The sequence below is a fragment of the Bidens hawaiensis genome, unplaced genomic scaffold (genome assembly GCF_021521415.1).
Source record: "Bidens hawaiensis isolate Kalapana, Puna unplaced genomic scaffold, B.hawaiensis_p1.1 tig00045385_1, whole genome shotgun sequence".
In the NCBI taxonomy this organism is placed as follows: Eukaryota; Viridiplantae; Streptophyta; class Magnoliopsida; order Asterales; family Asteraceae; genus Bidens; species Bidens hawaiensis.
The window spans coordinates 1-13,917 of NW_027498070.1; the positions used below are offsets into that span (position 1 = coordinate 1).

The following is a 13,917-nucleotide window of genomic DNA, read 5'->3' on the forward strand; positions in this document are numbered from 1 at the left end:
TAAGCTTTACCCACAAGAGGTATAGTCAAAAACTAGTGTTTCTTTATGATTAAGAAACATGATATTTTATAAAGGTTATAGATAAATGACGTTTCTTTTTGAAGAAGAAACATATTGTAAACATTTCTTCTTAAAGAAGAAACATAGTACATGATTGGCAAATAAAGAAAAGGAATTCATATCCAAAATGTTTTATTCAAACAAACAAACAATCAATCAAGGTTTAAGTTATCAAAACCAGACTAAAGGTCTGTAGCCGATTAAGAGACGATCTGGGTATTTATATAAACCTATTTTATTATGGGTCAATCATTCAAGTTTTCAAACGAGATCACCACATCATTCAGAACAGACAGTCACAGGTGAATACGTTCAACCTTTTTCAGTCAAGATAAACGGGCTGTTTATCTTAAACAAAGACAGTCAAATAAAGATTTATGGGATTACGTGATCCCTATTAAAATACAAGATAGAAAATAAAAACAACTCAGACCGAGTACACATGTGTCTGGATCAAACATAATTAATCTAGTCTATCAGTCAAGGCTACGTGGCCGCAGACTAGAGATCATAATAAAAGTTCTCCAATGGGCATCAGTTCCCAATGGGCGTCAGTTCCCAATGGGCATCAGTTCCCGGAGAACCGTAATTGTGTGTGTATGGCAAGTGGTACAAATCCCGGAAATAAGAGACATTTCTGCTGAGGGTGTTTCATGAAAACTATCTTGTCAGTCAAAGAAAGATTTATAAAATGTTTTTAGAGTCAACGATTCACCAGCATATCGCTGACGTATTCCCCCCCCCCCCCCCAAATATTACAGGAAATAAAGTTAGCACAGGTAGCATGGAACTATAGCCAACTCATGGAGATAGATGCTCGCAAGGTAGAGATGGCTCAATATTTTAAATTATTAAAATATTGCAAACAATATTTAAACAAAGTTTTATAAATAAAATAAAGGTTTGAAAATCAAACTCTTGATAATTATTATTCGAGAAGCTTTATATTAAATCAAATATTTTATAAACTAATGTTTCAAAACATAAATTAATATTTTATTATAAACTAAAGACTTACGCTAAAACTCTGATATATTTTCAAAACAGGTACCAACTATTGGTCACATGCCTAGGCCCTAAGTGAGGATGTGACATTCATGCCCTAGTTGAGAGACAGACTGGGAAGAAGCTCAAGTGTGTTCGTACGGATAATGGAGGTGAATACATTGGTCCTTTTAATGCTTATTGTAGAGAGAAGGGTATTCGACACCAAAGGCCACCTCCTAAGACACCACAGTTGAATGGTTTAGCAGAACGGATGAACCGAACCTTGGTTGAAAGGTTTAAGTGTTTGCTCTCACATGCAGGGTTGCCTAATTCCTTTTGGGAAGAAGCTTTACATACAGCGGTACATGTTATTAACCTTACTCCTTGTATTCCTTTGCATAATGATGTTCCAGACATGGTTTGGAGTGGCAAAGATGTTTCGTATTGTCATTTGAGGGTCTTTGGATCCAAAGCATTTGTGTATATTCCCAAAGATGAAAGATCAAAGCTTGATGTGAAGTTCAGACAGTGTATATTCCTTGGTTATGGGCAAGATGAGTTTGGATACAGGCTATATGATCCGGTTTCAAAGAAGCTTGTTAGAAGTCTTGATGTTGTGTTTGTGGAAGACGAGAGTTTGAAAGATATTGAGAAGACACAGGTAGTTCCTCAGTACACTGATTATCTCATTGATTTGGATCCTATTCCTACTCAGCAATCTGAGCCACATCACGAAGATGGTATTCAAAATGACGAACAACATGGTACCGATAATGTTGATAATCAAGAGCAGGTAGAGTTGGATGAGGATATTCATCTCGAGTTACCAGTAGATATGCCTGCATTTGTCCCACTCAGGCGGTCTACCAGAGACCGTCAACCTTCTATTCGTTATTCGGCCGGTGAGTACGTCTTACTCACTAATGGGGGAGAGCTTGAGTATTACAAAGAGGCCATGGAACATAAGCATAAAAGAGATTGGTTTAAAGCCATGCAAGATGAGATGAATTCCTTGTATGAGAACAATACCTTTAAGTTGGTGAAGTTGCCTAAGGGCAAAAGAGCTTTGAAGAACAAGTGGTTCTACAAATTGAAGATTGAAGAACATACCTCACGGCCTAGGCACAAGGCAAGATTGGTGGTCAAAGGGTTCAGTCAAAGCGAAGGTATTGATTTTGATGAGATTTTTTCTCCAGTTGTGAAGATGAGTTCCATCAGGGTGATCCTTGGTTTAGCTGCTAGTCTTGATCTTGAGGTTGAGCAAATGGATGTCAAGACAGCATTCCTTCATGGTTATTTGGATAAAGAAATCTATATGGAGCAACCTTAAGGTTTTCAGGTTAAAGGTAAAGAAGATTATGTTTGTTAACTTCATAAAAGTCTTTATGGCTTGAAGCAAGCACCGAGACAGTGGTACAAGAAATTTGAGTCAGTTATGGGGAAGCAAGGCTACCGAAAGACCGCGTCTGATCACTGTGTTTTCTTTAAGAGGTTTGGTGGTGATGATTTCATCATTTTATTGCTTTATGTTGATGATATGTTGATTGTTGGCAAGAATGCAGAAAGAATTGTCCAGCTGAAGAAAGAGTTAAGCAAGTCGTTTTCTATGAAAGACTTGGGGCCAGCTAAGAATATTCTTGGTATTCGGATTACTAGAGATAGAGCTTCAAAGAAGTTACACATGTCACAAGATCAATACATTGAGAAAGTGCTTAGCATATTCAAGATGTCTAAAGTTAATGTGGTTAGTACACCTCTTACTCCCAACTTTAAGTTAACTGAAAAAGATTGCCTTTCTTCTGAGAAAGAGATTGAAGAGATGGATGGTGTTCCATATGCATCAGCGGTTGGAATCTTGATGTATGCAATGGTATGTACACGGCCTGATATTGCCCATGCAGTTGGTGTTGTTAGTCGGTTCTTGTCAAATCCGGGTAAGAAGCATTGGGAAGCAGTTAAGTGGATACTTAGATATTTACGAGGTACTTCCAAATTGGGTATAACATTTGGAAATGAGGAGCCGATTCTTGTTGGTTACACAGAATCTGATATGGCAGGAAATAAGGACAACATGAAATCCACTTCTGGATATTTGATGTTATTTGCAGGGAGAGCCGTGTCATGGCAGTCAAGACTGCAAAAGTGTGTTGCTTTGTCTACTACCGAGGCAGAGTATATGGCAGCAACAGAAGCATGCAAAGAATTATTGTGGTTGAAAAGATTTATGCAAGAGCTTGGCTTTATGCAACACGCTACGTGGTTCTTTGTGATAATCAAAGTGTTATTCACCTTGCTAAGAACTCTATGTATCATAAAAGGACAAAACATATTGAAGTGAGGTATCATTGGATTAGAGATTCTATTGAAGACAAGTTGTTTGAACTTGATAAAGTTCATATCGATGATAATTGTTCCGATATGTTGACCAAAGCTTTGGCAAGGGAGAAGTTGAAGATATATTGCTCGCTCGCCGGGGTGGTGAGTTCTTTATCATAGACAAAAGGGGGGGGGGAGATTTGTTGGGTATTTTTTTCCCATGAGAAAGCCCAACAAATTTAAGTCTACATGGGTTTAACACTATTATTATTATAGTTATTAGTAATAAAGAAAAACAAGAATATATATATATATATATGTGTGTGTTTTTTAAATTCTTCCGTAGAGTTTTTACACCAATGTTAGTGTTGTTGTCTTGGGCCCATGATCACTAAACAATTGAAGTTTGCATCTGGGCTTTTGTGTGGACGACACAACATGAAGCATATTAATAGGTTATGTTTTACTTTGGTTGATTATTCCTATCAGCCGAAAAACACAAACATAAATTGTGGGATTTATTCCTTTGTCGACACAGCAGCAGAGAGGGTTTTTATTGTGCTCCATTTATTTTGGTGTTTCGTGAAGATAAGAGACGTGCCAAAGATTGATTCATTCTCTTGTTGGTGATAACTTTTACTCGTTACTCTTTTGTAGTTTGGTTCCATATACTTGATGTTAGTTTGTACCAAGTATATGATGATTTGTGTATGCCTCTAGTTTTATCTAGAGAAGAACTTTGTATTGCTCATTATTGGTGATAGTGGATTTGAAGCGGCTCTAGTAGTCCCGTGGTTTTTACTCTCGCCTTGAGAGGTTTTCCACGCTAAAAATTATTGTGTCATTATTTACTTTTATTTACCCTATTTGTTTGCATCCTCATTGGTTCATTCAGGTTGGGAAAAAGTTTAGCTAAATGAAGATTAATTCCGCATTTTTGTTTACCGTTCGTGGCTAGGTGGTCGTTTTTCCCAACATAAGTTAGTGGTGATCGAGAATTTCTAGTACTGAACCAAGAACAAAATTACTTAATTGGATGCACAAATCAGCTAAGAGGGCACATTCAGGAATCAGTGTTACAATTCAAAGAATTACTAGGCTATATATTTTAAAGCTCAACATAGAATGGAACAGTTACATATACGGAAATAGATCTGGAATTTTTGTGATGGTCATAATAGGGGGGGGGGGGGGGGGGGGGGGGGGGTACGGCTATCTTGTAATAAACAAACTATTAGTTCTTTTATGAACAACCAACAAATAATTATTATTATTAACCACCCTGAGTCAGGATAGCAAGATACTACATGACCCGACTCATATTACACCATCAAACAAAACACCGAATAAAATAGAAATTAGTAGGGTGAGCAATAACCGAATTGTAACCGAAACCGAATCAAAAACCAACGAAACCGAACCGATATAACCGAAAACCTAATTAACCGAAATTAACCGGACCAAACTCTTAATTTTTTAATATTTTCAAGCATTTTTTCCTCTATTTCATGTATTATATGTATTAATAGTTTAATATTATCATTTTCATGTATTTTATATCTCCATTTCATGTACTGATATCTCAATTCCATATATTTATACTTTCATTTCATGTAGTTATGCATTAATTTCATGTACTTAAACATTCATTTCATTTATTTTTAAGCAAAATTTTAGCTCAAGTTTGATACTGGTTATTAACCGAAATTAACTGAACTGAACCGATAACTGATCGGTTAGGTTGGGTTAATGTTAATAACCGAACCGAACCAAACCGTGCACACCTCTAGAAATTACACCGAATAAGAAAGAAAGATGAAGTTGGAGGTGTTTGGTAGAGAGAGAATTCTCTTTATTTCCTTAGAATTGTTGAAAGTTATGAAGGGTTGGTTGGAGAAATGGGTAAAGTGGTTTTTTATATGGTCCTCATTTCTCCAACTTTTACATTTCTTCTTACAAAATAAACGTACTGAGGTACGTAATACACCGACTAAAAGCAAATATAAATACATACACAATCATAATGCTAATATAGAATATTAGCCCTACATATACGGATGTGGAGCTGTTATTCATGAAGTATCTTGCCCGAATTTGCCATGAAAGACCTTGGGCCTATGAGTTATTTCTTTATTTCTTGGGCATCTTTGTTAAAAGAACCGGCAATAGCATGTTCCTATCTCCAAAAGTGTACACTCAAGATATCATCAAACGTGCAGGCATGCTTTTGTTCCAGTCAAAGCATACGGTCTCCTCTCGCTTCGAATGCAAGGGTATAATAGAATGGAAACTCTATCATTATTATTGTATGGATTATTCCCAAGTTATTATTGTGATTCTAGCTAGAAATAGATTATTATGTTTTGTAATTATATATATCACGATTACTAATGAGAAAGGCAAGGACTCTGTGGCAATCTTTCAATCGCGAACCTTTGGAGGACGGCTTCCCATTCAAGGACGCTGATCAAGAACAACCATATGCCATGATACGAGAGTGGCGCCCTGGTGTGACTGCTCCAAACGCCGTTGGAAGGCTCGAATGGCGTCTGTCATGGCGTGTCTCGAAGACATGTTCCAATTTTATCCTTGAGGACAAGGATGATTTAACCACGCGGGATTGTTATGTGCCACCAAACATGCACAACGTGGGCATATTGAAGATCATGGAAAATAACATGCAATCCTAGTACTTTTAATTTGAGTGTTGATAGTTGAATGTTTTGTTAGTTTACAAGTAGTGGATAGGTAGTTTCTCTTTTAGTGGGTCTATTTAGTTTTCAATTTGAAGCCTATATAAGGCATGCCCAATTAGAAATGAAAGTATGAATGACATGATAAAGAATTAGTCTATGTTCTTTGTATTTTCATATATGAATTCACCTATTTTCTTTGAATCATTTAATTAATGAATAGGTTCGTATCAGTAGTCTTACTCCACCTTTCTTGGAGTATGGCTTTTTTACTACTCCACGTTTCTTGGAGTAGGGCTTTTTTTCTATTAAAAGCATTGGGTTATCATCTTATCATTATTATATAATGATTATGATTATTTAATCATAATAAGATTCAAATCCGCCCCTAACTCTAACTCGGTCCATCATCTATCGTCTAATGCCCAAGCTAGTTTTGCAAATAAATTCTATATATTATTTATAACAAGTATAAATAATAATTACGTCATAACTAGATTTATACGACAACTTTACAGATCATTTAAATAAATAATTCAAGATGAAGGATTTTGGCAGATTAAACTATTTTCAGGGACTTGAAGTCATCTCAAAAAGTCCTGGGTTATTTCTTAAGTCAACCAAAATATGCTCATGACATCCTATCTCGGGCAGATCTTCTTGATTCTAAACCCCGTTCCATGATCCCACTATATATCGTTCATTAGCAGGGGCTCTTCACTACCTCAGCATCACGAGACGGATCTATCGTATGCGGTAAACCAAGCTAGCTAGCCAATTTCTTCAAAATCCCACCACCGCCCACTTTCAACTCGTCAAACGTATTCTTCGTTATGTCAAAGGTATATTATCCTTCGGTCTAACATTCGATCGCCCCGCTAAAACATCTTAAATTGGATATTCCGATGCCGATTGAGCTTGATGTATTGAAACAAGACGATCAACTATGGTTACTCTTGGAGTGTGAAGAAGCAACCAACAGTTGATCATTCAAGTTAGAGAGTAATGTGCGTAATTGAAATTGCCATTATGGAATCTGGCAGAACAATGGAACTGATAATTTTTTAATACCAAAGTTCTGATTATCTCATTCTACCAACAGGTTTTAATAGAGAACAGCTATATATATTCATCTGAGATTTGTGTTCGACAAAGCAATTCTTTCAATTAGACAACATTCCAGATGTGATGAAGCTTAAATTACAAGAAGCAACATTAATCCAAGTTTAATACTAAGCCACCTATTTTTAAATTAAATGGGAACAAATAATCACGAAGCGTATGACACTTTGAATTGTCAAATTTGGTTAGTCAATAGAACATAGTAAAAGAAACAAAAATAGCTGAATGATATTTGTGAGACGGATTTAACAATAAACATCAAAAGTCATGGTTATTATGAGAAAAGGGAAAGGAGGAAACTAGATACTTGTATCTAGTATTTCCTGAACAACCTCTGTCCCACATGAATCATGAAGTGCAAACTTGCATAGGAAGCACTTAAAGATCATGCGTTGGTGCAATGGTGTATCACAAGAAACGCATTGGCCATCCTCATTAATCCCTTGCACAAAGGTAACAGGGTGCGAGTGATCTATGAGCTCATACCTTCTTCCAAACTTCACATTGAAATACTCAAAGACGGGTTGCATAAAATTAGAAAATGTATACTGCTCACATTGAAGCTTTAGAGGGGCACAAGCAGTGTGCATAGAGTAGGAACAAGTACTGCAGTGATAGAACCACTTTGTAAGGTTAAATTCATCCTCACAAATCTCACAAAAATATTCACTACTATGGTTCTCAGCTGGTTCGTATCTCAGACTCAGTGAATGTTTATCGTACTTGTGCCTAATCTTTCTAGGTAATAACAAAGCACACGAAGAATGCAAATAGAAATCACAGCTTGGACAATGGAACCCCACGCATAGTATCGACCACGTACATGCCTTACAATACTTCCTTACTAATGAAGCGTTGAATCTTAGGAGGAGATGACTAGGGTGAGCTTCATGTGTGATTACATCAGGTAAGAAGCCACAATTAATATCTACATAATAATAACATTGTGTGCATCCATATGCAAAACCATTGCAAGGTAACTAGCAAACCTGACACTCAAAACACACCCATGAAATCTGTAGGGGCTTTCGGCATGAAAACAAGTGTATGCTCTGGATGGTCCGGATGGTCTTGTATTTCAGAGGGTAGCCTAGTGCACCACTCATGAACAACAAAACCACAATGATGTTCAGTGCACTTGTAAAAGGGGACGTTGGTAATTGGCCTCACACATCCATCACAGAGTAGTTCCACTTTTTTCATTGGATCATGGAGAGAAACTGACCCGTTAAGGAGTGTGTCATAAAGAACCAACGGGTGTGGATGACTAAACCTTTCACCATCGATCATTGTTTTCATACCTAATTCGCCTTTGTTGGTAAAATGGTGCATGAGAAGGTTGATATTTTCACCGGGAAATGGACAACGAACTAAATTAGGATGATCATCGTCTTTGAAGTTTTTGTAGGTTTTGCCAAAGCCTAATTAATGAAAGACATATGTAAAGTTAAACTTAAATTGACAAGCGCAATATCCAGTATTAAAAAGAAGAGCACAATTTATAACCTGCGGGCATCAATATAGAAGACATAAACGCCTCTTTCCCTGAAGTTGCACAATCAACATGGACGTAATATCGACATTTATCGCATCTGTAATGCCATAAGTAAAAACTGCGATCTGGTTGGTAAGGATCGAAACCTTTCTCACAAACTCTGCAACAGGGATAGAACTTGGCGTTTAACTCAATATAAGGAAAGGAATAGGCAAGGTTAAGCGGATGAGAATGACTAAAACTCTAATTCGTAGACTGTTGGATTAGTAACTTGACTGGAAGTAAAGCACAGTCCAAGTGGATCATGAAACAACATTTGGTACAATGGTAGAAGGTCCCAATATGTTCATTACCACAAGCATTACATGGAGATATCATCCTACTGAAATGACGTTGCAGTTGGTGAGGGTGACTTGGGTGGTCCATCTTTTGTTCCGACATAGTTGCACAAACTATGTCCATGGTGAATCTGCAGATGGAACAATGGTAATTGTAGAACCATTTTCGCTTTTGTGTCTTTGATTTCAAATTTTTTTTTTTTTTTAAATATTTGTAGAACCATTTTCGCTTATGTTGACAAATAGCACACCTCCATTCTTTATGGTAGTTAGCGATCATAGAATCATCTTCATATCCTAACTGAAATCTCTGGGACAACGTTAGATTGTGGTCCGGATGTAATGAGTGGTCTTGATGGATTTCAGGTAGTTGTGCGCAGAATTTGTGCAAGGAGTAGTTACAATCCATGCAGGTGTAGTAACATAGATGAAATGAATAGACACATCTTGCATTTGCCAACTTGACACTCTTCCACCACATTATCATCTTTATCTTCATCTTCATTTTCATCTTCCGTGTCAGTGTTTTCATTGTCATGGTCAGGCTGCAACTGGACAAGGTGTAGCATATGCCTGTGACTAAAGTGCTCCAATAGCTCCATTACAACTACATTCGATATATATGTATGTGTGTTAAAAAGTTTATGTAACCACAAATATTATCAGGTGATAATATGATTATAACTGACTGACAGATGTTTAGATCTCAAGGGTCACATCTTGCACATTTCTATGTGTCATCTTCAGCGGTTCAAATAAATGAATGATATAAACATGGCCTATACAAGCATTTACCTTATGGAATTCTAATTCTGTGGCTAATTCCATTATTTCAAATCCCTATGTAATTCACATTAAACATAAAGAAAACATTTAACTTTTAAAACTCAACGATTTCATCATTTTCTTTCAATTTTTGCGTGAAGATATTCACCTAGAACTCATTATTCAACTCCGCCGTTAGTGATTTCACTGAAATTCAAACCCACAAAAGAATCATCCACGCCGGAAAATCCAAATCTGCAGAATCTGAATCGCCGGCGCCGGCGGATACATACGTCGGAAAACTTATGGGAACACTAAGTCCGGTGCAATCCTAGGATCCGGCGAGTACTTCAAGGATGTCTGTCTCGGCACGCCACCACGGCATCATGTATTATATTTCCGGCGGAGGCATCGGAGGCCGCCGGAGATTGTCAAGAACATGGTGGTGGTCAAGATAGAGAGAGAAAGAGTGGTTAGGTTAGAAGGAAGAAGATGAAGTGAGTGGGTGGGGGTCCCACTAAAAATACACATTTTAGTAAATATGTTTAAAACTACAATAAATTAGTAAATAATTTTACCAACTACACTAGTTTGGTAAAAAACTCTAACAATATATACTCATTTGAGCTTTTTATCAAACATTTATTGCCGTGCATTCTTTCCCTTCACATTATGTTTCTTTCAAATAGTAATCATCTAAACGAATAAAACTCTAAAGACTAGAAGAACTAGCTAGAGATGTACCTATATGTAGTGTTGTAGAGAAAGCTCCTTCCTTGAATCAGCAAATTGTAAAAAGAGGATACCGGTAGATGTTTAGCGATGAAGACGGTAACGGAATGGATGAATAAATAGTAAGGAATTTGGGTTCAAAAGGGATTCTTGGAGTAACTTAATGGAAAGCAATTACTTACTTTTGTGAACAATAAGGAACATTTATGCAAATGCTCAAAGTTCAAAAACATATCATTCAAATAACTATAAAAGTAATCAAAACACTCAGATACCTTTAATATTTATATCAAATTACAGAAATAAATGGATAGGCAGTTGAGGTATAAATCATGGAGTTGACATGTTTATAATAAAAAGGAAATTAAAATAAAAAACAAGAAATAATCAATAAAATGATGTGTATAAATTTAAATTAGGAGATTTATGAGTATGTAGAGTACATGTTTAATGCATAACCAATGGTTAAGCTGAGAATCATAAGAATTGCTTTTTAATCTGATTTTTCGTATTATAATATTAGTGTGGCTGTAATGTGTTTTGAAAATGAAAGAATTGTGACTAAAGTAAATTTAATGGAATCTTAGTGTTTTTATATTTATGGTTTTAGTGTCTTTTACTTTTACCTATTGTACAGGGACCAATGATGTACAAAATCAAACTCATTTGGTTAAAAGAAAAGCATTTCAAAATGTATGGTACCGTTTAGCTCGTTTTTTATATATAGCATAGTATAATATTATATACTGTGTTTGTATGCATGAATAAACATTTGGTTATAAATGAACTATTTTAATCTATCAAGTTTTATACACAAATATTATTAGTTAATATTTTTGGTACGTAGTGTAACACAAACTAAGCTAAATTTTATAAAACTTGATAAAATGCCAATCACTAATTAAAGGTACACAAATTCCTCATCTCAACATATAGGAAAGTAAACTAACAATATTTTTTTATTAATATTCTCTTTATTTTCATTTTTATTTTTACTAATAAACTAGTGGCATAGAACATAACAACCCCACACATAATAATGAAATAATTGTGATCATGTCACAAAAGCCCAATCATTTTGCCACACGAACCGAAGTTGAAGAATTCAACTTGGACTCAAGAATAACGTGCCGACCAACTCTCCGACGAGTCGAAGTAGACTGATCACAATAGTTTCTGATCGCCGTAAGTTCATACGGCGACGTATCGGTCGCCAGCCATTGCTCCACCTCAAACTCTTGTTGCGAACACGGCATATGAACCCCGGTTGAGGTCACCTCCACATAGTTACAATACCACCCGTGACCTGACCCACTCCCGTCCGAGGTCAAGTTCATCTCGCAAGGGGGGGCAGTCAGACACGGGCCACGACCACTAAATATGTCCAAATTTTTCCTCTCAAAATAATCATAATCCGGCCCCATCAAACCGCCCCATGCCTTGATGTCGTTGATTTGTATACCGTAGCCGTTTGCATCGTACAACGTGAGGGATATTATTGAGTCGGTCCCGCCTTTCCATATTGAACCGGTTCGTATGTATGCGGTGTACACGCAATCCGCATCATCCTACAATGATTTAATTAAATGGTTAGGTACTTAGGTATGTAACGATTAACTAATCGATGTGTTAATTGGTTCGGGTTGAGTATGCTTACCGATCGGCAGACGGAGGTTGCAGAGATGAGGATGAATATTGTGATGATGAATAGATGGTTGATCCTAGATCCTCCCATGTTTTGGTCTTGATGAGTTTTACTTTATGTGATAGGTTTGTTTGTATTATTAGTATATGTTTTATAAACCATGGTTTGGTTAAAGGGGTTTGGTAGGGGACTATATATATTTTCTAGATGAGTGACATTAAATTTGTAGTAGGTTCAAGATTGACATGTGTAGCCTGTTGTTTGGTCCTCGTGGTCCACTTTAATTAGTATAAATATGATGGTGAAGAACGTATGGTTGATACTCAAGTTTGACTTAAAAATGACTATCATGTAACTATTGTATAAAAAAAAAAACTATGTGATTCGAAATGTATGTTTGATTTGTGTTAGTTTTTGGAAAGTACGGAATAGTCGGTAGTTAAATTTTTACTTATTTCTAAAAAACGAAAAACATACATTTCAAAATTACATATTTCTAAAAAATATATGCGTAACACTCTTTTATATATATAATAAAGTTATGGCACATAAGTATTCTCATTAAATAATTCATTCAGTGTGTGTATATATGTGTGTGTATTTTAGTATTTAGAAATAGAATAATGCTACGGTGCATAATTAGGTAAGATTGGGATATTCTCAAGTTTATTCTTTGAATTATAAAAAAAATCCTACATATTTCTGGGACATGCATCGCATTATGGCCACAACCGGTCAACCTCGTTTAGACTACCATGTAATGAAACCCGACACATATATTATTTTCATCCGTACTACTACAAATTTCATAGAAATTGGTTTTATTATTAAGGTTCTATTTTAAAACTTTTTTTTTTAAACTTCATAGAAATTGGTTTTTTTTAAAAAAAACATAAACTCTTCATTTGTAAACATGTAAAGAACAATGCGGTAACATATAGATCTCAACGTTCTAATATTTGCCAAAGTAAGTCATGTTGACAAGTTTAGTCGTTTCTTCTTGTTGTCTTGCATTATAAGTTCACCGATATCATATGCAGAAAATAATTAAAAACTAAACAAATAGTCATATTAAAGCCATATTATTGTTGTGAGTAGTCTATAATAATATATGACATAAATATAGCCTCATTTGTTAACTAAACCAGACAATATAAGCTTTTAAAAATTAAGGAATCATTTGGGGGCATGTAGGCTGTAGCCCATCTTTTTTCCCAACGATAAAGAAAATATAGAGCTCAACTATTTTTCTAAAATGGACTCTATTACATCCTTTTAACTTTTAAAAGTAACAATATAATTTATCATAAATGAGTGAAGCATTACTATCACTGCATAGCAAGTAAAGGATTGAGAATTCAGTGGTGTAATGTTAAGAGATCATGGGACGTGAAAACATTGAAAGCAAATATTGGGGAATCCTTTGCTCAATTGGCAAATGTTAGTTGGGTTAAGTTTGAGGCAATGGGGATGTATTGGATTCGAACCACGCATGTTGCAAGAATTATGCAGGAACCTCCTAGGGGTTTTCGGTTCAATTCCAACAAGTGTATGCCACTAATATGGGAGAACACCACTGTTCTAGGATTCGAACTCGTGTAAGATGCGCTGAATGCTGGTGGTAAGCATTTCGAAGTCCCCAACAACCATTTGCATTAAAACCATTAAAAAGAAAAGTTAATAGTTACTCGTAAATCGTAATGAAGAAAAATAGAATTTCTAGTTCAACATGCAAAAAGTAAATGCAAAGACAGGCCCACAGCG

At 35.9% G+C, this 13,917-nt stretch overlaps 1 protein-coding gene across 1 annotated transcript; it reads right to left on the reverse strand.

The window, feature by feature from the left end:
- Positions 1-11,504: 11,504 nt before the first annotated feature.
- LOC143595613 (PLAT domain-containing protein 3-like) lies at positions 11,505-12,401 on the reverse strand. The gene is made up of 2 exons (XM_077074583.1): positions 12,166-12,401; positions 11,505-12,076 (listed from the first exon to the last, which is right to left on the reverse strand). The coding sequence occupies exons 1-2, from the start codon at positions 12,241-12,243 to the stop codon at positions 11,582-11,584; spliced, it is 573 nt and encodes a 190-aa protein (XP_076930698.1). The 5' UTR covers positions 12,244-12,401; the 3' UTR covers positions 11,505-11,581.
- Positions 12,402-13,917: the final 1,516 nt, after the last annotated feature.